The following is a 25,023-nucleotide window of genomic DNA, read 5'->3' as shown; positions in this document are numbered from 1 at the left end:
TGCTTGCCATCAAGCCTGAAGACCCAAGTGCAATCCGCAGAACCCACTTGGTGGAAGGAGAGAACTGACTCTTGAGAATTGTTTTCTTAGTTCTACACGTGTGCAGCACACAGACATGAACACTAAACACACTGAAATAAGTAAAGATGCAATAGACATTTAAAAACGATAAATAAACCACACCTGAATCTCCGATCGGCTCTTCAGCCATGCATGTGTGGAAGAGTACCTGGGTAGCTCAAACAGACCCCAAAGGACTGACCAAAGGTTTGGCTGCTGGTCACCATAAGGGAAATGGAGGCTGGAGTTTGAGCTCAGCAGTTAATAGCCTGACAAAATGTCAGTATCCTTCAGATGGCAAAGAGGAGAACCCAGAAAATACACAAATATCATTCATTACATTCGGGGTGCAAATTTAGAAATAAGAGAATATAGCCAGGCATGGTGGCCTTTAGTTCAGCACTTGGGAGGCAGAGGTAGGAAGATATTTGTGAGTTCAAAGCCAGCCTTGTCTATATAGCAAGTTCCAGGATAGCCAGGGCTATGTAGATAGACCCTGTATAAAAAACAAAACCAAACAAATCAACAGACAAAAACCAAAAACCAACCAAACAAATATAAATAAATAAACAATAAGAAAATGTGGTCCATAATTGAAATAAAGGGAAACAAACTATTTAAATATTGGAATTCAATAATTTAAACACAGAAATTATAATTTTGCTAGAAGACATGAAGAAAAATGTAACAAATAAGCAACGTTTGTAAAAGTAAAAGGAACATTTCCAAAAAGCAAAAATTATTAAACAGAACCAAATAGAAATTCTAAAGCTGAAAAGTGTATGTAAAATGAAAGTCCACTGACAGGTTCAAGCTCACATTTGAAATGACAGAAGTGTTGAACCTGAGCACAGATCAACAGGGATGAACGCACTGAGGAGCAGAGACTAGAAACTGATCCGTGGAGCAATGACCAGAGGTCTAGCACATTTGAACCCCAGTTCCAGCATGAGAGGAGAAAGGAAAGGAGATATAAAACAACTGAAAACAGAATGGCCCCCAACTTCCCAGTGTGCTGGAAGACACAGCATGCAGACCGAGCAGCTCAGCAGAGCTCAAGCACGAGCCGTGTGAGCGAGGCCACATCTGGGCGTGCTGTTGTTACAGACGAAAACAGTAATGTCTGGAAAGTGGAAAAGATGACAGAATACACTTGGAGAAGAGGTACATGATTGCTAATAATAATGGCAGTGAGAAGATGGAGAAACAGCATCTTTAACGTGATGGAAGAGGAACACCACCATCCATCAGAATCCTGTGTCTGGAGAAATGTCCTTGAAGAAAGAAAGAGAAGCAAGGGCACTTCCCTCCATCCTTTGGCTTGTATGTATATCTATACGTGGTGTGTCTGTACATGATGTGTCTGTATGTGGTGTGTCTGTGTGTCTGTATGTAGTGTGTCTGTATGTGTGTATGTATGTGGTGTGTCTATATGTGATGTGTCTGTATGTGGTGTGCCTATATGTGATGTGTCTGTATGTGGTCTGTCTATATGTGATGTGTCTGTATGTGGTGTGTCTGTATGTGGTATGTCTGTACGTGGTGTGTCTATATGTGATGTGTCTGTATGTGGTCTGTCTATACGTGGTGTGTCTATACATGCTGTGTCTGTATGTGGTCTGTCTATATATGGTGTGTCTATATGTGGTGTGTCTATATGTGGTGTGTCTGTACATGGTATATCTATATGTGTTGTGTCTACATGTGGTGTGTCTTCGTGTTGTGTATGTGTGTGTGTGTATACATGTGTGTGTGTGCAGGTGCACTTCCCTCTTTGCATGAGAAGGGAAGAGGCAATTAGGTGTCCTACTCTATCACTCCTCACCTTTTTTTTTTTAATTTAACCTAATTTCTTTATTGGTTCTTTGGGAATTTCACATCATGCACCCTAATTCCACTCACCTCCCAGTCTCTCATATTCTCCCCTCACCCCTGCAGCACCCTGCCAAAGGAAAATAAAAAAAAAAGGCAAACAAACAAACAAAAACAAGAGCAAAACAACAAACAGACAAAACACCCTCTTCACTCCTGCATCTTTCCTGCCTCTGCAACGCCTCTTCATTTGTGCTGGTGGCACTGGGAGCCTTGGTGTGTCAGAGTACCCTTTTGTCCAACCAGCTTTACGAGTGTCTTAGGGCATTTTTACTGCTGTGAAGAGACACCATGACCACGGCAACTCTTACAAAGAAAACATTTAATTAGGGTGGTGGCTTACAGTTTCAGGGAGTTCAGTCCATCACAGTGGGATGGGGAGCATGGAGGCGTGCAGGCAGATGTGGTGCTGCACTGTTACCCAGTGCCATGGTGACATCCAGGCCAAGCTGCAGTGAGGGCCATGTCTGGGTCCATGGCCCTACTGCAGCCATAGTCTGTGTTGATGTCAACAGGAAGTTGACTGACTGTCACACTAACAGAAGCTTAAGAAAAAGAGGCCTCCAAGCCCACCCCCACAGTGACACACTTCCTCCAACAAGGCCACACCTCCTAATAGTGCCTCTCCCTTTGGGGTCATTTTCTTTCAAACCACCACAGCTAGCAAATGTTCATTACAATGAGTCACTGCTCCGATTCAAGGCCTCTGGCTTCTGGTACATAATCACCGGATCCTCACCCAAACTCTTCTGGGATAGCCTGCAGCTGCCCCGATTCATGAAGATCCTGTATGTATTGTCCCTCAGGACCAGTCCCTTCATGAACTCCAGCCAGTCCTAGATGGGGTAGATGTTAGGGTGGGCCAACCCAGGGCCCTGCTGTGGATGACCCGCTTCAGGTGAGGGGATGGAGCCAGCTCCCCTGTGCCCACACCATCAGGGTCAGTTCTCCCTCATCCGAGGTGAGGAGTGGGGCCATTTCTCCTGAATGCAGGGGCCAGCTCTTACATGAGGGTAGGGCCAGCTCTCTCAGGGCCAGCTCAGCATGACCCTGATTTTATCACACATGGTTCCTATGGCCACCGCTGAGGCGATACAGACCACAGATATTAGCATAGACCCAGCTGCAGCTGGACCGCAGACCCAGACATGGCCATGGGCAGCCACTCCGCCCCAGACAGCATCCTGGCTCCAGATAGAAGCACTGGCCACTCAGATGAAGACAGCTGTGTGGCAGCAGCATGGCCCCTGGACACCAACAAGGCCTCAGGCTGTAGCCCCAACCCCAGGCTTCCATGTGATCTTTGGTGTCAACATGGGCCTCTGACTTCAACAAAGATCCTGGCCTTGGTAGGGCCACAGACCAGACATGGTCCTTGCAGCAGCCGGTCTGGATGTTACCATTGCCCCAGAGGCAGCATGGTCCTCAGACACCAAAGTGGCCTCAGACCTTGGGCATCTGCATAGCCTTCAATAGTAAGAGGAGCCTTGGACATCAACACAGACTCTGGCTGCAGTAGGGCCATGGACCCAGACATGACCCTCAGCTGCAGCTCAGCTTGGATGTCACCATGGCATTGGGTAACAGTGCAGGCCACTCAGATCTGTATGGCCCTTGCCACAGCATGGCCCTCAGATGCCAACATGGACTCAGGTGGTTGACCTGACCTTGGGCATCTACATGGCCCTTGGTGGCAATGGGAGCCACAGATGTCAACCCAGACCATGGCCACTATAGAGCTACGGACCCTGATATGGCCTTTGGCAGCAGCCTGGGCCCAGATGAGACCATAACCCCTGGTGGTAGCACAGGCCACCCAGATCTGTATGGCTCTGGATGTAGCATAGGCCTTGAAAACCAACAAGGCCACAGGTTGCTGCCCAGACCCCAGGCCTCCATGTGGGCCCTAGTGGCAACATGGGCCACTGACTTCCACTCAGACCCCATCTGCAGTAGGACCATTGACCCAGACATGGTTTTTGGCAGCACCCCAGGTCTGGATGCCATCCTGACCCCATGTTGCAGTGAAGGCCACCCAGATTGGCATGGCCTCAGTGGCAGTGCGGTCCTCAGATACCAAACATGGCCCCAACTGATGGCCCAGACCCCTAGAATCAGCGTTGTATCACCTTTTCTTTTTTTGCCAGAGCTGAGGACTGAACCCAGGGCCTTGCGTTTGCTAGGCAAGCAGCTCTACCACTGAGCTAAATCCCCAACCCCAATATCCCCTTTTTTAAGACAGGGCCTGTCACTGAACTTGGAGGAAGGGTGGCGGTTAGCAAGCTCCAGGAGTCCTGCTGTCCCGCCCCTTACAGACCCTTACAGGAGCCCCTGCTCATATCTGGCTTGTTATGTGGGTGCTGCAAGCACCTTCACCCAGTGAGCCATCTTGCCAGCATGAAATGGCATTTTATTCAGCTGTCATGAAATTATATAATTTGCAGGAACACGGCTGGAACTGGAGATCATTGTGCTAAGGGAAATAAGCCAGATTCAGCATGACAGTTATTGTATGTTTTCTCGTATGCAAAAATCTAGAACACACACACACACACACACACACACACACACACACACACACACACACGCACACACACACGAGGAGATTATCTCTCTAGGAAGAAGATGGGAACTAGTGGGAAGGAACAAGACCAAGAAATGGAGTAATATGGGGGTGAAAATGAGCAAAGTACATGATATATACACATGAAGAGATCATAAACAAACCCATAATTTTGCATAATGAATATATTTGCCAATGACACAAAAAGCAAGCCGGCAAACCAATCAAACATCCAACCAAAAAAACCCCAATGAAAATCATCAGAAACAAGGAAATTCGATGACGACAACCACTGGGAAATCATAGCAAACAGATGTATGTGTACACTCCATAAATACACAGCATATGTGTTTTACAACTGTACACAATTCACTCACCGAGAAAATATGTCAGGACATGAAATAAATTGACCGTTTCAATATATTTAGATGAATTGAAATCATAAAGAATACGGAATAAGTTCTTTGCTTATAATGGATAAATAAAAAAAGTATATAGAATTTTCCAAATGTTTAAAATAAGTAACATTCTTCTCAATAACCCACAAAAGAAGTAACCAGTGTACCAAAGTGCATCTAGAACAGTGCTTGGAATGCCCAAAACAAATCACCTAAGTTTCTACTTTTAAAAACTCTAGAAAAGGCTGGGTGGCAGCGGCAGCAGGACATGTCTTTAATCCCAGCACTCGGGAGGCAGAGGCAGGCGGATCTCTCTGAGTTAGATGCCAGCCTGGTCTACCAAGTGAGAGAGACTCTGTCTCAAAACAAACAAACAGAAAACAAAAAACCAAACCAAACCAAAATCTAGGGGCAAAAAGGCAAAATAAATTTAAGTTAAGTAGGAGAAAATAATAAGGAACAGACAGAAAATTAGCACAGGCAGAAATTGGTAATGAGATAAATAGATAAGCATCTAGCCTGGCTGTTCAAGGTGGGGGGTGGGGAGAGAAGGGAGGGGGAGGGGGGAAAGAGAGGAAGGGAGGTGGGAAGGAGAGGGATAGAACATCAGAACTATGGAACAGCGTTGCTTCTAGGGAGGGCACTTACTGGGAGCATGTGTGAAGCATTTTCTGAGGTGATGACATGGACTTTGGGTTGCACAGGTGTGTGAGTTTGAAAGATGCATGGCATGATGTGTTTAAGGTTTGTGCATTCCACTGTTTCTATATTTTACCTCAGAGGAGGAGGGGGTAAAAATGAAGGAATCATAAGCCCAGGGCCCAGCTTCCATCCTTCCTACGTACTCCTCGGCATCACTTGACCCTGATTGGGTAGCTCTCCATCCGTGGGTGCCCTTGCCTGCCCTGCACCTCGCTCTCCTGCTTCACCTCGGCTTTCATTCACAGTTCCTTCTCACTGGCACAGGCCACGTGTCCAGTCTGTGGGTCTCTCTTCTGCTCCTCTGTCAGCTCTGGTTTAAAAGCCCTTGAGTTTTTGTTAAGAAAGGTCTGGCCCAAATATCCTAAAACCTCTTTAGAACTTGGGGCACTTGGGACCAGTTTGTTCGCTGTATTTTTGGACACGCATGTTAGGGTTACCAGAAGAGTCCTGTTTGTCATGGTATTCCATACCAAGCCTGAGCTCTGCTCCCTGGGTTTGAGACAAGGATGAGCACCTGTGACCCAGTCCTTTGCTTCTTCTCATCTCTCCTTCTTTAATTCAAGAAACACCTTGAGGAAAGGCTCTGGTCCTTCAGAAATCTTTTCTAGGCAAAAATCAAAAACAATTCTCCACATCCCCTTTTGAAATTGAGAAAATCCCTTCCCAGTTAGCCTGCCTCCGGCCGCTTCTGAGTCTAGTTCTCACTATGTACACCGTGTACACACACTCGGAACTGGTCCCTGCCTGGTTCATTCTGCTTGGCTCTGAGTGTTCCTGGGACTCAGCCAGTCCCAACAAAGCAGATGGCTGGACCCTTGGCAGGATGTGGTGGGTGGGGCTGTTATCACAGGTGCCAGTCGAGGAGGAGGTGGCATGCTAGGCTCGCCATCCGCTTCCAGGTCTTTCCTTTGGAACTGATCCATATCCAGGTCACAGACAGAAGAGTCTTCAGGACTCGCCTGGTAGGTGACAGTCATGTTCCCAGGACACAAGTCAAGAGAAACAGCCAGTATGAAGAAATCCTTTCTCTCCCCTCTCCCTCCCTCCCTCCCTCCATTTTCCTCTCTCTCTCTCTCTCTCTCTCTCTCTCTCTCTCTCTCTTTCTCTCTCTGTCTCTGTCTGTCTGTCTCTGTCTGTCTCTCTGTCTCTCTCTCTCTTCTAAACAATACTATAAGACCCTACATACACACATAGCCACATGGTTCCTAGGAGTTCCCATGGTTCCAGCTGCTCAGCCTCTTTGCCTCTCTGAACTGGGAATGAGCGATGTGGGCATGGTCGGACCAGCTTTGTAGTGTCTGTCTGTCCGTGTCTGTGTTCACTCTGCTGACGGTCACAGATCAAGTGGTCAAGTCTCTATCTGCCATCTGTAGTTTAACTGTCCTCCGGGAAAACATGGGTCCCAGAGTGCAGGAGTCTGAGTCTCAGAGGATCCAAAGCTACATAAATGGGCTCACTGTAGCCGAGACTAGCCTTTAACTCACTCTGTAGTCAAGGATGACCTTTATTTAACTCTTCAGTCTCAGGTTTTTTAAGCAGTGGGGAATGTTGGGAATACAGATATGTACTACCATGCCCAGCAGAAACAAATCTTAAAGATTATTTACTAATTCATCAGTATTGAAGCTTTTATTTTGTTTTGTTTTGTTTGTTTGCTTGCTTGGAGACAGAGTCTCACTTTGTAGACCAGGCTGGTCTTGAACTCACAATCCTCCTGCCTCAGCTTCTCCAGTGCTGGGATTGTGGGTACATACCACCACACCCAGTTTTATTCAGGGATATGAAGTGAACGCAGGGTTTATGCATACTAGGCAAACACACTACCAACTAAAGTACATACCCTACCAGTGTGAAATTTCTTAGTGGTTGACTAAAGGAGACACTAACATGTTAGAAGCATAAAGTGTGGGGTTCTCTGCTGATCCCCTGTCACAGGCTCCTCAGCTTTCACAGGCATCCTCAAGATGGCCAACCCATCTCTCAGGGACATACACACAGGCTGACCCAGCAGGTATCTGCAGGATGACTAGCCAGGTTGGGGAATACGTGCTGGGGTCATGGAGACATTTCTTGCCTTGAAGCCCTTGGCTCATTAGCTCCGTGTTCTAACCAACCAAACCTGCCAGCTCTAGACTGGATGATGCTTGCAGCAGTTCCTGGCATCCGATAGACAGTCTGTGAATCAGAACTCTATTCTCCTGCATGTCTGCACAGCAACCACCCCTCATAGGATGTGCAATCCTACGCTGTCTCAAGGCTCTGTGAACCCTGATTCACTGGAGATTTGATAGTGCAAAGTCTGGCTGCCTCCTCCGCATGTTCTGATACTCAGGACCCAGGAGTCCTGCCTGGGTCTGATCCAGGCTTGGTACTTCTGTAAACGCCCTGTGTGACTTGCAGCTGGTTACCGTCTCTCAGTTTCCTATTGATTGGAAACTGTTGATTGGAATTTGATACCCTGTGCTCTGCCCGGGTTACTAAAGAGAAGTACAGATCCAGACAGAAAACAGTGCCTCAGGGCTCTGAAAGTGAAAGGGTCATTGTGTGGTTCTTCAAAGAAGAAGACTGTTGCCCAACTTCTGTTCACCCTTCTCCAGCTGTGCTGGCAGCAGAATGCGCTGTTTTAGTTGCCTGATTCCTGGGGCGTCCAGCCCCACACCAGGTAAGTTGCAGAAGGAACCGGAGGAAGTAGCTTCGAGGCATGTGGACATGTGTGGACATGGGCTCTGAGACACTCAGCTTCCAGGTCTTTGAAGCCTTTTCCTTCTCACCTTTCAGATGCCCTGAGTCCTTGGTGTCCCTTTGTTCTTGTCCATCCAATCCTGGAGCCACGACCCTCCCACCCTCATCAGCTTGCCCCCCAAAAGGCCCATCACCTTTTTGGTCAAGGACAGCTGAATTGGGACTTTATAGTTGTAGTCATTTGGCGTGCCTATACCCACATCAAGTATAACACTGAATTTCTACACTGTTACGATTTCCCAAGAATCATATGTAGTAGTTCTGGGAAAGTGAGACAATGGATCTATAAATTGCTTCAGAGCATGTGTCCATAAAGATGTCAGATGACAGCAATGCTGTGTGGCATTTTGCCTTGTGGCACAGCTGCAGCAGGACAACAGCAACCAGGCAGGCGACAGGAATGGATAAATCTTAGCCACATGTTAGAGAGAAAAGCTAGAACAAAAAACAAAAACAAAAACAAAAACAAAAACCAACCAAACAAAAAAAACCCAGGCTTTAGCATTAGCACCCTTTATATGAAATTCAAAAGGACAAAATTAAAATTTATGTTAGAAGTCAGGGTCGTGCCATGTTCTCCTTGAGGGCGGTAGAAAGAGGAGAGCCATGAGGAAGGCTTGAGGGCTGGTCCTGTACCATGTCTTGGTCTGGTTATTGTTAAGTTTGAAGAGGGTCAGAGCTGTGTACATTTAATTTAAATTGTGATTTCGATCTCCAAGTTGTATTTTTTGTTTGTTTGGTGTTTTGTTTCTTGAGACAGGGTTTCTCTGTGTAGTTTTGGTACGTGTCCTGGCTCTCACTCTGTAGACCAGGCTGGCCTTGAACTCACTGAGATCCGCCTGGCTCTGCCTCCCAAGTGCTGGGATTAAAGGCGTACACCACTTGCAGCTCAGCATCCAAGTTGTATTTTAAAGCATGCATAAAGATGGCACTTACTGATTTTGTAATCTGACCTGCTTTTTGCAGCCAGTATAAGTCTGTAGGTCTCAAAGCATTTCCAGAAACTCCAGCCTAGTACATCTAATGGTGTGGGTCACAGAGAGCCATAGTTATCTCCTGAGTGGTGCCATTACCAAACACCATGATATCCCAGGATGCTCTAATGGAGGCCTTGTTAGTCATCATCCTTCCAGGATGGGAAAAGCTCCCCTCCATGGATTAGCATCTCCCCTTCTCAATCCAGACATCCCTGGTTCTCACAGATGAAGATGGTCCTCAGCCCACACCATGCTGGGGGACTTCCATATCCCTTGTGTTCACAGCTCTCCAGCAGCTAACACGGAACCCATGCATTCTAAAAACATGAATCCCTGAGTCTTCCCCCTTGAAATTTTCTTCCCTACTGAATTCTGCCCGGATGGATGGGGTTGTGCTCAGAATGACTTTCCCACTTGTAACCTGGGTGACATCAGTCAGATTTGTTCTCTCCTAAGCCCTGCCTATCTGTAGATGAGGACTGCAGTCCCAGCATCCCAGTGTTCACATGAACTGCAGTGGAGCAGGTATCTATGCATGCCCTTGGGTGACATTTTCAATCCTTGCCTGATGTGTAGTCAGTAAGAGGAGACACTGGAGAGAAAGCCCTTCATCCCTTAATAGTAACCCAAATAATACAAAGTTTGAAACATATTCAAAGAAACACTATCAATTTATTGATTTCCTATATTTCAACAAAGCAAATACATAGTGTATCATACAAGGAAACAGGGCCTGGCTGGCACAAGGTTCTCATACAAGACAGAGCCAGGAGAGTAAGGGCTGGAGAGAGATTCCCAGACACCACAAGCCCAGAGCTCCAGCCGGGAACTGAGTGGACATGCACAGGCCATCCTTGGCCTCTTGGGTCCTTAGAAGAGGTGTGGAATCTGGGTGGCTGATCCATCCCCCACTGGGCAGGCTGCTGGTGGCCAATAGTTGGATCTCTCACAGGAAATCCAAAAGTCAGGGAAGGCCTTTCTTATTGGCCCTCAATTGTAACTTGTTTTAGGCATGGAAATAGGAAGCAAATTTGAATTAAAACACTAAGATAGGTCTGGGATACATAAAGTCCAGCCAGTCCCTTACTCCCTGCTTCTGGGAATGTATCCATAAACTCCCTTAATTTTACCCTTCCTGAGTGAAAGATATGAGTTGGGCCCAGCCCACCTGGCCAGCTTGAAATCATGGAGGAAGTTACCATCATCAGGCCTGGCCCCTGGGGTGTCTGGGCACCCATTTCATCCCCAAAGCAAAAGGTGGGCCTACCTAACCTTCCTCCTAGGAAAAGGAAAACTAAGCCCCTGGGCTGCAGGAAGTGAGCACCATGCTGAAGAGAGGGTATTGCTCAGGGTCTATAACAGTTCCACTTGCTGACTTGGATGTTCTACATGTTTCTCTCCAACTTACTTAAGAAGGGGACGGTTCCTAAAGCCCAGGACCTGGGTATCCTTTCTCCCTGGGAGGACACACACTCTATGGGGCTGGGGTGTGGGAAGTTTCATTTACTGATGTATCTTAAGCACTTCCTTAGAACACTGCCTGACATGGAGTAGTGTGCCAATGGCATGTTTGAAGAAATGGATTGTTTTGCATCCCAATGACTGGCAAGGGAGATCCCAAAAAACCTATTCAAGGACAGTGTAATGGGGTAGCATCCCACAATGATATTGGAGAAGGTGAGGCAGATTCTAACATGAGCCAATCTGGGAAGGGTATTTGCAGACTCAGAGTGCCAGAGCACACTGGTTAGATGGTTTAGGACTCCTCTCAGGGACAATGCCCTCATCTATCTGACCTCCATCCTCAGTGGACAGATCCTTTATGAAGTTATCCTGAGCCACAAGAGATTTTTACAGTCTTACTGCTGGGGTAAGAAGAGGGGTGGGCCAGGAAGCACCCTACATCCTCCTCGAGAGAGGTGTGGCCCTGATCACGCTTGTCTACCCAGTGCAAACCACACCAGCTGAGAGGTGCTATCCTAGACATGAGAGACCCTGGGGAGGCTCAGCTCTGCGCCATCCCACTATCTGTCCTAGGACCTTGACACAGACAGGCCCACTCTAGGGGTTCTCAGGTGCTCTTCTGCTACTACTGCCTGCAGTACAAAGTTTGGGGTTGTTGGCTGCCTCCACCCTGACAGACCTCGTTGTTTCACAGGGACAGAATACAGACAGGACGATCTGGGAGAAAGAGGGATGCCTGATGGCTAGGATGTGGGCTGGCTGATGCCAAACCGGACACTTTCTTTTCCTGGTCCATTCACCCAAATTCCCCCCCTTCAGCCTCTGGGACCCCAAAGCACTCTCTCACCCGACACTAAGCAGTCTGGGTCTGAGGCACAGTGTAGATAATTTCCAGTTCTCCTCCCTTGTTCGATGAGAAGCCTGAGCAGGCAGCTGCCTGGTCCCCAACTGTTCCCGCCCTAATCCCCCGGAAGATGGGAACAACTACCTGCTCCCATAGCTCTTTGACTTCAGGCACCGTTCTTGCTTTCTTTCTCCTGAAAGAGCTGCTTGCAGGCTCTCTGAAATCTGAGGCTCTGCTGGCTAAAGGCTTCATGAGGCTGCAGAATCCCAAAGAATGATGAGCCTCTCTCTCAGCTCCTGTTCCCTAGCTAAGCAAGTGACACCATCCTACGTCTTCTGGAGCTCCCATCTGCCTCTTAAGAGGGAACATTAGCCTCAGCCCTGGCTACTGCCCCTTCTCATGTCATCTGGGAAGTGGCGGAGAAAGGCTGCTGAACTCTTTGTGGCTTGATCGGCAAGGGCGCCTGTCTGGACACATGATACTTCCAGTTAGCCCCAAACACATGTGGCTCTTGTCTTTAAGGGAGACATGGAGAGTCCTCTGTGCTGTCTGTGAACTGCAAAGAGTCAGTGTACCTAGCCTGTTGCAGTTGTTGGTTATGTTGTTGGGCACACACACACACACACACACACACACACACACACACACACACACACGCACATACTTACATTATACACATTATATATATACTGTTTCTCAGAGAAGAAAGTATTGACATCAGATGTAAGCCCCTTTAACTCAAGAAAGTTCCCCCACCCAACCTCCCAAACCCTCTTGCCTCCCAGATCCCCTAAGGAAAAAAAAAAGAATCAAAAATTATTTCCATCATCCACAGTTTCCAGGTTGTTTTTGGTTGCATCTGAACATCTCCAAATACTGCACAAATGAAGCAGGTAACCCATCCTCAAGGCCTGAGGTCTTCTGAGCTGGGTCATGTCTTTCTAGAAAGAGAAACTGTCAAGTTAGGGTATATTGAAAGGTGGACCTGGTAGTGTGTGCCTGCAATATCAGTTATTTGGCCAAGGCAGCAGGATCACATGTTTAAGGCCAACCTAGGCTACAGCAAGTCCAAGGCTAGCCTGGGAGACTTGGGAAGACCCTATCTCAAGATAAAATGTAAGCAAAAGAGGATTGAGGTTAGAAGCTAGTGGTAGAGTGTTTCCTGGAATGTGTGAGGTCCTCGGTTAAATCCCCAACAACCGCAACATGCAGAGTTACATGTAGTGAGACCTTGCTACACCAAAAAGTCTGGCTCATGCTGTACCCTGCTTCTCATTTACACCCTCCAAAGGTGTCTACTTTCAGTGTTTACCTGTGGTTCTTGACTTCTCTGCATGAGAAACCCTTTGGATACCCATTTAAAAATACATTTCTCTGCATCCCACTTAAGGGATATCAAGTCAGAATTGACAAGATGGAAGGCCAGAGTGTGAGTAGCAAGCATTCCAGTTAATTCCAGAGAATGTTCAGTTTACAAAGCTTTGACAGTGTTATATTTGGGCTTCTGGTCTCTAGAATCATCAACTGGAAACAAAGCTTGTCCACACTAAGTGTATGCAGGATGAAAATGGGTTTTAGAAGGATGGAGGGGCTGGAGAGACGGCTCAGTGGTTAAGAGCATTTGCTGCTCTTCCAGAGGACTGGGGTTCGATTCCCAGCACCCATGTGGTGGCTCACAACGGTCTGTAACTCCAGTTCCAGAGGATCCGATGTCCTATTCTGGCTTCCTTGGAAACCTGGCACACATAAAGTGCACAGACATACATGTAGGCAAGATGCTCATATGCATAAAAAATAAAAATAGAAGAATTAAAAAACAAGGATGGAAAGAAAGCTATAGATGGCCAAACCCAGAATGACTAGCCCACTCATGAGAGGCACCACCTGGGTTGTGCAGTGGACAACCTACACAGTTATAATTAGTAGTCCTACGCAGAGCTCTGGCCCTTCCAGTGTTAACAATACATCACATATCCTTAATTTCTTGTGATGGGACAGCCATGTTCTCAGTTAGGAGTCTACATGGCTGTCCTTCCTGCCCTGCTAGTCAGAGCCCAACTGCTTGCCAAGCTGAATGATGCATCTCCCTAGTGCGCACAGGCCTAGGTGGGCCTGGAGACGTCCCTTGCCATGGGGCAGGCCAGTTCTCACCTGCAAGCTGAACTTGCTTGGACAGTCTCTTCTTAGAACCGGGAGGTGAAGTTTCTGAGGCTGTTGGCCCCAGCTATGGTTCCCAGCATGTTCCTATCGAAACCTTGCTGTAAGAGGAGAAACAAACACATGACACATCATGGGAGAAGCAGGGTAGGGCTTGATGCCTGGTCAGGAGCCTCTTCTCTAACATCCGTGGGTTCATCTAGACTCTGGACACACCAGTGTGCTCTTATCACTGTGTACGTAGGCCTGGGCCACAAGGGACCTGATTTTAAAAAAACCTAATGCATAGCTGGGTGGTGGGTGCACACGCCTTTAATCCCAGCACTCGGGAGGCAGAAGCAGGTGGATCTCTGTGAGTTTGAGGCCAGCCTGGTCTACCAAGTGAGTTCCAGGAAAGGTGCAAAGCTACACAGAGAAACCCTGTCTCGAAAAACAAACAAACAAACAAACAAACAAAAAACCCCAAACCCCCAAACAAAAACAAACAAACAAACAAAAACAAAAAAAACCCCCACCACAACCTAATGCCATGAACAGCAGTGCTGTTAGTGAATTGCATTTGGAATTCCTCTTGCACATTTGAGTTTCTGGATTTTATATGAAAGCAGGCTGAGCAAGCATGGGAAGCAAGCCAGTAAGCAGCACTCCTCTATGGCCTCTGCATCATCTCCTGCCTCCAGGTCCCCGCCCTGTGAGAGATTCCCCTCCAACTTGCTTCTCAGTCATGGTATTTCATCGCAGTAGTAGGAACCCTAAGACACCAAGGATGGCTTTGAATTCTTGAATCTCCTACCTTTGCCTCCCAAGAGCAAGGATTACAGGTGTGTGCCACCACACCTGGCTTTTCTAGGTCTCAGACAGTGAGGACAGGCCTAGTGGCTCTCCAGTGTCAAAGGCACAGGAGCAAACTCTTGAGTTGAAACTGAAGGGGCTCTGTTACTGAGCCCTGAACCTTTCTAGGACATACTATGTTCCCAAATGGCTGGTATGCCCTTTTTCCAACCTTCTTGCCACCTTGATTGAAGCCAGTGGTTCTCAATCTTCCTAATGCTGTGACCCTTTAATATATTCCCTCACGGGGTGACCCCCAAGCATAACATTATTTTTGTTGCTACTTCATAACTTTAATTTTGCAACTGTTATGAATCATAATGTAAATATCTGATGTGTAGGATGGTCTTAGGTGACCCCCGTGAAAGCGTCCTTTGAACCCCCAAACTCACATTGAGAAACACTGCTCTAACTGCTCTTACACTGGGCTTTTCTCACATTTCCTCCGTCCCCCAGCTGCATGGCACCTGTGGTAGGTCAGAGTCTCACTCACACTCACTGCTACACACATCTGCTTCTGACTCTCCTCTGGAGTCGGTCTCTCCGTGCTTTCCAAAAAGTGCACTCCAAAGTGCACAGACCCGTCCCTCCCTTGCCAATCTGCTGGGACTTTAGTACAGGGCAAGTGTGGGAAGAGTCTAGTCAGGAGGGCCACTGGCATATGCTCTTACCTGCCTGAGGATGCCTTGCAGCTCCCTGCTGGCCCACATGTCAGACAGGAGCAGTCGGGCAGCCTCTGCAGCCTTAGGTGAGGAGGCACTATACAGGTGAAAATGAGTTTGTGAGATGAAAGTCCCTATGGCACAGGAACACCCCTTCCCTGGCCACCCCCTCTTTAGGGTCCAGAGATGTGGGCAGGCCCTGAGTGCATGAAAGAGGAACTCTAATGGGGGCAGTGAGCCTGAGCCATTATACAATGGGCACATCTCACACCTCGGCCCATCTGGAGGCACCCTAGAGGTTAGTTCCCTAGCCCCGGGTGAAGAGAGAGCCCCATGAAGCAGGAAAACGTTCTCATACAGTTAGGTCTTACTCCTCTATGCCTCCCGCTGAACCTCGGACAGCCTAGTGCCCCACGTGTCCCCCGGCTAAGACGGGTACTACTCTGTCCTCTCCATGCATTCCTAGGGCCTGGAGTCTGAAGCAACAGCCCTTCAGCATCAGCTTCTAGAATGTCTTCCTCAGCCTGCCCCTGCCTCCCCTGGGCACATTCTCTGCTCCCTGGGAGCTGCTGTGTGGGAAGGGGAAGTGGGTCCCTCCTCCGCCCACCTGTTGCGGCACAGGTTGAAGACGTTGTTGAGCATGCTGTTGGAGAAGTACTGCTTGGCCATCTGAGGCTGAGAGGTCATCAGGTTCCTCACAGTGTAGCAGGCTGAGGACAAGATATCTTCAGAGTTGCTGGTGTTGCCGGTGTGGCTGGTGAGGAGTCTGGTTACCTCTGGGAACACCTGGTTTCCTAGAGATAAAAAAGGAGTTGAGGAGTGGGGTCAGGATTGCCTTGGATTGGCAGAGGGGTTCCTTCAAGGGCCTCAGTACTCATAATTCTCTGCCAGGCAGCAAGCAAGGCGGCTCCTCAAGGACCCACAGGACCCATGGATTTCAGTAGATTCACCCATCAAGCGACAATTCCCTCTGACTTCCATACCTCTCTTGGACCAACTTCCCCTCAGAATACTCACACTATGGAATACATTGAGGATGACCTTCTAGAAGGCTCTAGAAAATTCAGGCCTGTGTGTCCTAGGTGGAAGACAGGCATCTTACCCATAATTCTGTGTAGTACAGGGTGGCGGGACATGTTGCTCAGCAGAGAGGCCCCGGACCGCACCACATCTGAATTGCCGGATTGCAGGAGGCGGGCGATTTGTGGCAAGCCCTTTTCCTTGATCCCGATCAACTGGCTCATGCCAGTGGACATCTGAGAAAGAAGACCCAGGGAAGAGCTGACCTGTGGCCTCCAGGCACCATGGTTAGCAGAGAGGCAGACAACCCCAAGTAAGTCTTTTCTCTTTCACCTTAAAGTTGGGAGGAAACAGAATTGCTCAGACCCAAGTGATTATGGAATAGCCAGGCTTCACTTGCCCCTGGCCGGTCCCCATGCCTGGTCAGCCGGAAGTTCTGGTGGGTAGGCAGGGGACATGTCATTTCTCTCACACATGGTGACCCAGGATTAGCGTCTACACTGGCAGTGTCCTGTTCTCACTCACTGTGAGATGCCTCTCTCGGGCAGTATCTGTTTCCATGAAACCACAGAGCCAAGGGCACGCGTGACAGTTTTAAAAAGTCTGACTATCTTCAAACTCCCCAACCCCTACAGAATCCAATGCACATTTACTGTGACCTTGCCCAAGACCAAGATGGCTCAGAAGAGATCTGGGTCAATAGAACTGAGATCCCTTACAGGTAAGCCAGCTTATCTGGGTTGCAAACCCACATCCTGGTGTGACCTAATCTAGGCCAGTTTGGTGTCCTTGAGAACCCCAGGCTCCTCCCCTAAGAACCAGAGGTGATTTTTGACCCTCAGGATGCCCATGTGTACTGCTCCCCAAGTCTCTTTTGTCCTGAGTGCATCTGGGCAACAGCAGCTGGTCATCCCCCAGTATCCTGTGGCTTTCCCTACACCATCATGACCTTGAACTCCAAGGCTGATTCAGTCACAGCTTCCTCTGAATCTGCCCATGCCTATTTATCTGTCAGTTCATTACATGGGGATTTCTCTTGCTAAACAAACTCCTCATCCCTATCCCTGACTGCACGTGGAGTCCCAGTGGTTCAGTGCCATAGGACAAGAGATTATAGTGTGGGCATTACCCAGGAGTTCTCAGAGGGCACAGGTATGTCTGCCCCCATCACTGCTCTGGTGACCAGCCCAGGGTCCAACATGCTCACATCTGCAGCTCAATGCTTACTGAGAGCCAGATGTGTTTGAGAGACTTGGGCAGAGAAAGAATAGGCTTAGTGGGAAATGCAGGGAGTGGGCTGGAGAAATGGAGAGGGAGCCTCCTCACCAGCCCCTTGCTGGCTGTCAGGTTCTGCAGGGCCCCGGCACAGGCCTCTAGGGTGGCATCTTTCTTGCTCTTGCCCATGAGGTTCAGGTAGGTGCGGATGGCATCAGAGTGGTACAGCCAGCTGCTGCCCTTGGGGTTGGTCTCCTCCTCAGGAAGGGGGCAGTCATAGTTATTGTTCTGCAGACAGACAGACAGCAGGGCAGTGAGGGATCTGGTGATGTAGCATACCCAAGCATTCTACCTCTCCCCCAATCCCAGGTTGTGGATTCTGCAGGGAAGAATGGGAGGAGACTGCTCCCTGAACCCCCTTTCCTCTGCGCTTTCCAGAGTTCCTCCAAATGAGGGAATGGACCACTGTTCTCTAGATGGTCTCTGGGCAGCATCTCAGGAAGTGTGCTCCAGGGTAGCTTCATTCCTGATCCTCCAATTGTGTAAGGCCACGTTAGGTTTGGCAGCAAGATGCTGAGAATTTTCGCTCCCTTGGGATCTCCAGGCTGCCCTGGAGCTTGGCTTCTACATCCCGACTGTTGCCAATAGCATCATTGGAGGCTCAGGAAGTGGTGGGATCCCTTGCCCAAGATGGTAAGAGTTCTACTGTTTGCTCAGTCTCAGAGGCTAAGGGAAGACAAGGATGCTTTCCCCATTATGTCATAAGAGGAATGGAGGCCCACAGAAAGGGGCCTCCAGCTTTTGCCCTTGGGTGGTTTGGACTCCTACAGCCTCCAAGGGTCCTCTGTGCACTCTAGGAGGCGGCAAGACTGTGGTGTGCTTCCAAGAACAAGGCTTTGCCCAGGGCTTGTCCTCTAGGGCATTTTTTGGCTCCTAGAGAAGAGGGCTGCGGGGAGGTGGACCTGGTGGGTGCTTGGGGCGTGGGCCCCGCCTCTGCAGTGGCCACTGCTCACCATCATCTTGTCGCTCCTGTTGCTGAAGCAGCCTGTAGAGGACTTCTCAGTGTAGGTGTTGCGGGCATTGTACTCCAGCTGGCGGTAGCGGGTGGGCACCTCGGCATCCAGACGGTAGGAGAGATTATGCAGGATACACATGCAGTTCTCCACGGACTGTGGGCAAGCAGAGATCGCTTGAGTTCCATCCAGGCCCAACAGACTTCTGGGCCGGCCACCTACCCGGAGTATTCAGAGTGGCCTGCGCCACTGTAAGTCGGGAAAGATCTCTCAGGCACACCCTGGGATCTAGTGTCAGGCACCTCCTGGCTGTTTGTAGCTCTATGATGACTCACCTTGATGGGCCTCAGCTTCCTCAGATGTAAAATGGACTATTCTCACCTCACTTGTGTAGTGGGGGAGAGTAGGTACCAGGCCCCCAGTTCTACACCCACAGAATGAACCAACCCCAAACTGAAATCATTTTAAAAAACACAAGGCATTCCTGACTACAGATTCCTTTCTTGGAATTATTAATAACGATTCGCTTGGCATTTATATTGTATTAGGTTTCATAAATAACATATGGATGATTTAAAGTGTACAAAGGAGTGTGTATAGGTTATATTCAAATACCAATCATTTTATAGGAGGGCTTGAGCCTGTGGATTTGGGTGTGTGTGGGAATCTGGACCAATGTCTATGGTTACTGAGGGATGATTGTACAGGAGAAAAACCAACTGTGGGGCCCGCACATAGCACACACAGCAAACAGTGGTGACCATTCCCATTGCTAAAGACCATGTGTGGGTCTGAAGACTAAAAGTGTCCCCACTTCTAAAGCGACTTCCTTTAGAAGCGGTCCCAGTTCCTTCTGGCTCTAAAAGCATCTAGTCACCGCCATTTTTCCTGTCCCCTCCTCCCATGGTCACCCTCAGCCCCAACATCAAAGATGCTATGTGTATACCTACAACGAGAGCTGGGACCTGGGACTTCACAGAAGCATGTGGGTCCACAGCCGCATTGGCTTGTGGTGAGCCTCCGTGGTCCCTTTTGGGGTCAGGGTGTCTGGCTTCTATTGCTTAGGGTTGTCTGGGTACAGGAGATGTACACAGAGCAGGAAAAACGGGGAAAAAAGGCACTTTCCCTGCAGCTTAATGACAAGGCTGTTCCTAGAGGCCTTGTTATCCCTTCCAGTGAAGGAAGGAAGAGATTAAAAAAAAAATTTCCCTTCATTGACCTTCCTGGTGACTTGGGTGTGGGGACTAGACCTGACTGTGTCCTGAGCCACTGTCCGGCTGTTGTGGACGTGTCCTAGCCTCCAGTTCATCTTTTCTCCATGAACTGTCCCTTCAATCTGCTCATGCTGCTGCATCCAGAAGTTGAGAGGAGGCAGGAGGGTGGCTTGCCAATGGCTTTCCTGGGGATACTGGAAGGAGTTACATCTTGGAAAGGACACGGGGATCCTGGGAGCACTTTTATGGGCTCAGCACCACAATAACAGGGTGGCCCCCTGACCTCAGGCAGGGAGTACTTACATGTTCTAAATGCCCCCTCCACTTTCCTCCCTCTGCTCCTGTCCTGTCCCTGGGGCAGATTCCACAAGCATCCAGAAAGTATAACCCTGACTCACGGGTTCTCAGAGATAGTAATGTCAGGACCAGGAGAGTCCCTGACTTAGGTGTGTGGCCCTGGGCTTTGCAGCTATGGTCAGAGACAACAGGGTGGGAGACAGAGGTGTCACCAGGGACCCATACCCTCACCTTGTCATCACAGCGGCTGGCAGCCACACAGTTCTGGACATAGGCCATGAGGGAGTCAATGAGCCCTGAGTAGTTCCGCATAGTCTGGCGGCCAGCATCAGCTGAGCTCAGGTTCCTGCAGGAGAGAACCAGGGAGGAGGAGGATGCAGGTAGGGTGATGGGAGGGCAGGGCAGGAGGGCCAGAGCCCAGTGGGGACATGCGGTGGGGACCAGCAGAAAGCAGGGAACAGAATTTGGAGGTTATAACAGGAGTAAGGGAGAAGAGGAGAGGAGAGAGAAAAATGAAGAAAAGGGAGAGAAGGAGAATGAATCACTTAGCTGTATCTGCCCGCCTGGCCCTGGCTGCAGGGGGTCTCCTCTGAACTCAGTTTTCATAGTTTGTCATTTAGTCCCCAACACAAGACTCTCAATGGCGCCACTACATCTGACAGCCCCACTCCTGCCCTCTAGTGGCCACTTGAGGGACAGGAGTCGAAGGGACAGCATACTGTCTTTTTGCCTGAGCAAAGCAGAGCTGCAGGGGTGCTGGACCAGAACTAGCAGGGATGTGTGTGTGTGTGTGTGTGTGTGTGTGCGTGTGTGGGTTAACCTGGGGTTCAGATATAGTTACCTCTTATAAAGGTTGTGTTCATTCCCAAGCACTGTGGGTCCTGCCCTAGGTGGTGTGTATAGTGCATGTATAGGATGTGTGTGTGTGTGTGTGTGTGTGTGTGTGTGTGTGTGTGTGTATTGTCACACCCAGGAGCCGTGTGACCCCATAAAGTCCTATATTACTCTGGCTTTTCATCTACCCAGCCTCTTTGCCCTCCGGAAGCTGTGGCTGGAGGCTGGCTGGGAGATGTGCAAGCTGAGACACAGCAGCACATATCAACTTCACCCCTATTCTGGCAGTTCTTTGAAGTTCTGGGGGACAAACTCCATTATAGCAAATGAGACCCGACAAGGGAACTTGTTCCATGGTTCTCTGCTCCATGCCAGCACCCACCCCGCAGCACACCCAGATCCCACCAGGGCTCTGCCACACCCTGCAGTGGATCTCAAACAACTTTGGGCAAGGCAACACCATCTCCATGCCAATGAACACGGCAAACGGTGTCAGCACTCAGGAAGGAGGTGACTCATGAGCAGCCAGTCAGCAGACTTTTGTATAAAAGAATGCGCGTCAAGATAGTACAAGAAATATTTTTCCCCCTGAGGGTGGAGGAGGGGATTTAGTTGAATCAGTTTGGATGTTCAAAAGCAGGCTTTTCTACTCATAGATTCCCAATGATGCCGTCTAGATCCCCTGAGGTGGCTGCATGGCACAGCCAGACTCAGAGACAGTGGCAATACCTGACCCTTTGTCCTGAAACCAGCCCACAAAAAGCAGGGCCCGGGATGAGCATTATGTTCTCTACTCTGGCTGAATGTTGGCTGAAATGGAGGTTGACTGTGGAAGGGCCCAGGCAAAAAGACTTTACATGCCCTCTTCTCCCACCTCAAGCAGCCTGTGGCGTTGAAGAAGACCTCAGGGTCCACCATCTCCCGGGACATGTTGCTGTTGCCGTCACACCAGCCAGAGAAAGGAATGATGACCCGGTCAGTCAGAACAGGTAGAGCATCAGCCACCAGCTCCTCCTTCAGCTCGTCAGTGGAAGACAGGTTCCAGAGCAGCCCTGGACACAGACATGGTCAGCTCAACACGGCAGGCTCTGAAAACCTAGGGACTGATGGTGCTGCCCCTAGCTTGGGCTTTAGCCAGTGACTACCTTTCAGGTGGACTTGGCCCATCAGCCGCATTGTCTGACTCTCTACTGATCCTATTCTCAGTGCCCTTGGGGTCTGCAGGTTGTGTGAGGTCTGGGAATATCTCAGTGTCCCCTGTCTAGGTAAAAATTATGCACACGAAAGGTTCCTAATATTCAGTTGGTTGATCAGTGGTTTTAACCATATATTTTGGAACTTAGAACCATTTAATGGTTTCTGTTTTCCATCTGAAACAATACATGGAAAGTATCAATTGACCATGGAGGTCGGTCTAGAAATTCTTATCCACTGTTACTCTGAACATTCTTGTCTTCCCAGTCCAACTCTAGCTCTTGACGGTGATTTCTCTGTCCTGTACCCCACCTTGAATACTTGATGTACTTTGTGAATACAGGGCAAGGCCAGCCTTTAAGACCCACTAGCCCCTCCCCCACTGGCTTTGCTCCTTTCTATCAATTTCAGTGCCGTCTACATAAGGCTCCTTCCCTTGCACCCTGGTCTTGAAGATGTCATGTGCAGAGTGTACACCATCTCAAGCCATCATCTGGACGCCACTACTCCAGTTGGAGCCAGTGGCATTGAGCTCCCGAATTGTAGCCCAGTGAGACCTATACAGCTGTGCCTGGGCCTAGCCTAGAAGGATTGGTCCCAGACACACCCTGCCTCCTTGCCCAGTCCCCACCCTGGTTTCTCTTCTGTAACAGCCTACCAGTCAACTGTTTCTGGATCTCCGTGCTCCCGCTTCTCCGCAGGAGGCTGACAGCCTCACGGATCCCATTCTGCCTCCTGGTCTCCAGCTTATTGGTGGTGCTCCTGAACACCAGGTTGCGCAGGGCGCCAGCAGCAGCCTGCTGGACATTCTGATTGGGGCTGCGGAGGAGGTCCACCAGCTTGCAGATGCCCCCCAGCTGATAGACCTGCCGAGAGAGTCATCCACATTTGCTTGTTCAAAGGAAGGGAGACTGAGACAATTATTCTCTACTCGAAGTAGCTATTTCTCAGGCAAAACAAAAACAAACAAACAAACAAACCACAGTTCAGAAGCACACAAGTCAACCAAGTCAACCACAATAAATAAGCAGCAATGAGTTAATGATAACTGACCCAGAGAAGAAAGCCAAAGAACCGAATTCAGAGCCTAGCTCTCTCATATCCTACTCAAGGCCCTTAGCAAGTCTCTCCTCTGTCTGGAGCCTTGTTTTCCTCTTCTGAAGCATGCCAAAGACCAGATGAGAAGATGCACCACCATGCTTCAGATTCCCAAGGGGACTCAGACACACTGGAGGTGCCACAGAAACTCTCCTACGCTCAACATTTTGATGAAAACTACCCCGGGCTTCTAGGATGCCACCTGTGGCACGCACACATGGCTGTACTGTGTTCTGTAGGTGTTTTCCTAGCTGGCCAACAGCCAAGCGTGGGAGGCAGAAATGAACCTTGTTTTTCACTGAGGGAAAGAGCTGGTGGGGAGGGCGTTGAGATGGAGGGGGACTAGTCATATCCTTGAGTGGAATCTGAGGAAGGGGATTTCTGGGAAACTCATGGCTGTCATTGAGCCGTGGGCCTCTTGCATGGCTGTTGTAGAAGACAAGCCTCCTAGTGTAACAGCTCTTACAATCTGCTTCTAAGAGACCCTCAAGATGGTGTTTGCTGAGGGCTAGGGGATGGCTCAGTGGGTGGAAGAGCTTGCCGCAAATCCTGATGACCTGAGTTCAAATCCTGGTGATATCCAGGACCCACACAGTGGGAGGGAACTGAATCCTGATAGTTGTCTTCTGATCACTGCATAAACACACATGCGCACATGTGCTCACACACGCACGTGCACACACACACACACACACACACACACACACACAGTAAAAGAAAAAGATTGGGCCTGTTATTAGGAGGGGATGGAGAGAATCATTAGAGCTTTGCCTGAGATTTCAGCCACCCCTTCTCACACCTCCCTCCCAGAGATATGTAATTCTGCCCAAGTTGCGTAAGGTCCTGTGGTCTCAGGTGTTGGAGGTGATAGAGTATAGAGAATATGAAAGATTAGAGGAAGAGAGGGGGGCATTCCATCTTTACATCTGTGCTGGGATGAGACTTGCTTTGGGGTCACTAGTACTCTTGTAAGTTACTCATTATCCGTGCTTTGTAAATAAACCCAAGAAAGTCATTGATATGTCAGGGTGTATCTTGGTGGGCTCAGTACTCTGGTCTGTCATTGGTACACTGTCTCAGGTGAATAGCTGGTATGTTTTTTTTTATAACTCTGTAGGAAAGGTTCACATAGCAATGGCCAGTGGGGTAAATACACCTGTCTAAGGTCCACTCAGGAGGGCATTACTCGGCAGGTTAAGATGCCGCTCTGATCTTACCAGGAGTTTTCCTTATCCTGGTGACTGGGTGCCATGAAAGGGAACCAGCTACACATGCTTCCACTCATCTCCAAATGTGGGGCCAGGCTGACACACTAGGAGCTTGGAAGGTGTATGGCCTTTTACCTGTTGCTTGGCAGATTCATCCTGGAAGCAGGTATGCTGGATGTAATAGGCCCCAATGGCCTGGTACTTCTCATCCTGGGAGCTTAGGTACTGCACAGCCTTGGGGATGGTCAGCCCACTGCACTCAATGTCCTCACTGCAGATCCTGGAAGAATGGGGTACAGCGTATTACAGGGTGAGCTGAGAGCCCTGGAGAGCAGGCTCTAAATTCTTCCTTGTACACTCAGCCACCACAGCCTTTCTCCCAGGGAAACAGAACAAGGCAGCCAGGCTCTCTTGGAGAACATCTTGTGAACAGCTCTCTACAAGGAAGGAAAAAGGCTATGTTCGGGGTCTCCCTCTCTTGGGATAATGCCCCTGTGGTGGGTTAAGGCTGGAGCAGGACAGTTACCTTTACACTGTGCACAGACTTGGCCCTGTTTCCTGAGATGAAGCTTCCCATCTATCCTACCATTCTGTCTGCACTGTGTCCTGGGAACGTGAAAGCGAATGGCCTGTCTAGTCCATCTCCACCCCTTTCCTC

At 49.1% G+C, this 25,023-nt stretch overlaps 1 protein-coding gene across 1 annotated transcript in view; it reads right to left on the bottom strand.

The window, feature by feature from the left end:
- Positions 1-12,480: 12,480 nt before the first annotated feature.
- Pkp1 (plakophilin 1) overlaps positions 12,481-25,023 on the bottom strand; it is a 43,142-nt gene continuing 30,599 nt past the window's right edge. Inside the window, exons 4-14 of the mRNA XM_036203028.1 lie at positions 24,501-24,645; positions 22,718-22,925; positions 21,740-21,917; positions 20,263-20,377; positions 18,521-18,676; positions 17,619-17,795; positions 16,375-16,528; positions 15,880-16,066; positions 15,282-15,369; positions 13,774-13,880; positions 12,481-12,563 (exon numbers count right to left, since the gene is read on the bottom strand). Coding sequence (XP_036058921.1) covers positions 13,806-13,880; positions 15,282-15,369; positions 15,880-16,066; positions 16,375-16,528; positions 17,619-17,795; positions 18,521-18,676; positions 20,263-20,377; positions 21,740-21,917; positions 22,718-22,925; positions 24,501-24,645 — 1,483 coding nt within the window. The 3' untranslated portion in view covers positions 12,481-12,563; positions 13,774-13,805. The remainder of the gene's footprint in view (positions 12,564-13,773; positions 13,881-15,281; positions 15,370-15,879; positions 16,067-16,374; positions 16,529-17,618; positions 17,796-18,520; positions 18,677-20,262; positions 20,378-21,739; positions 21,918-22,717; positions 22,926-24,500; positions 24,646-25,023) is intronic.

This window comes from Onychomys torridus, chromosome 11 (assembly GCF_903995425.1).
Source record: "Onychomys torridus chromosome 11, mOncTor1.1, whole genome shotgun sequence".
Lineage (NCBI taxonomy): Eukaryota > Metazoa > Chordata > Mammalia > Rodentia > Cricetidae > Onychomys > Onychomys torridus.
Note: the sequence above shows the minus strand (reverse complement) of the source record. Positions and strands in the feature narration are given on the sequence as shown.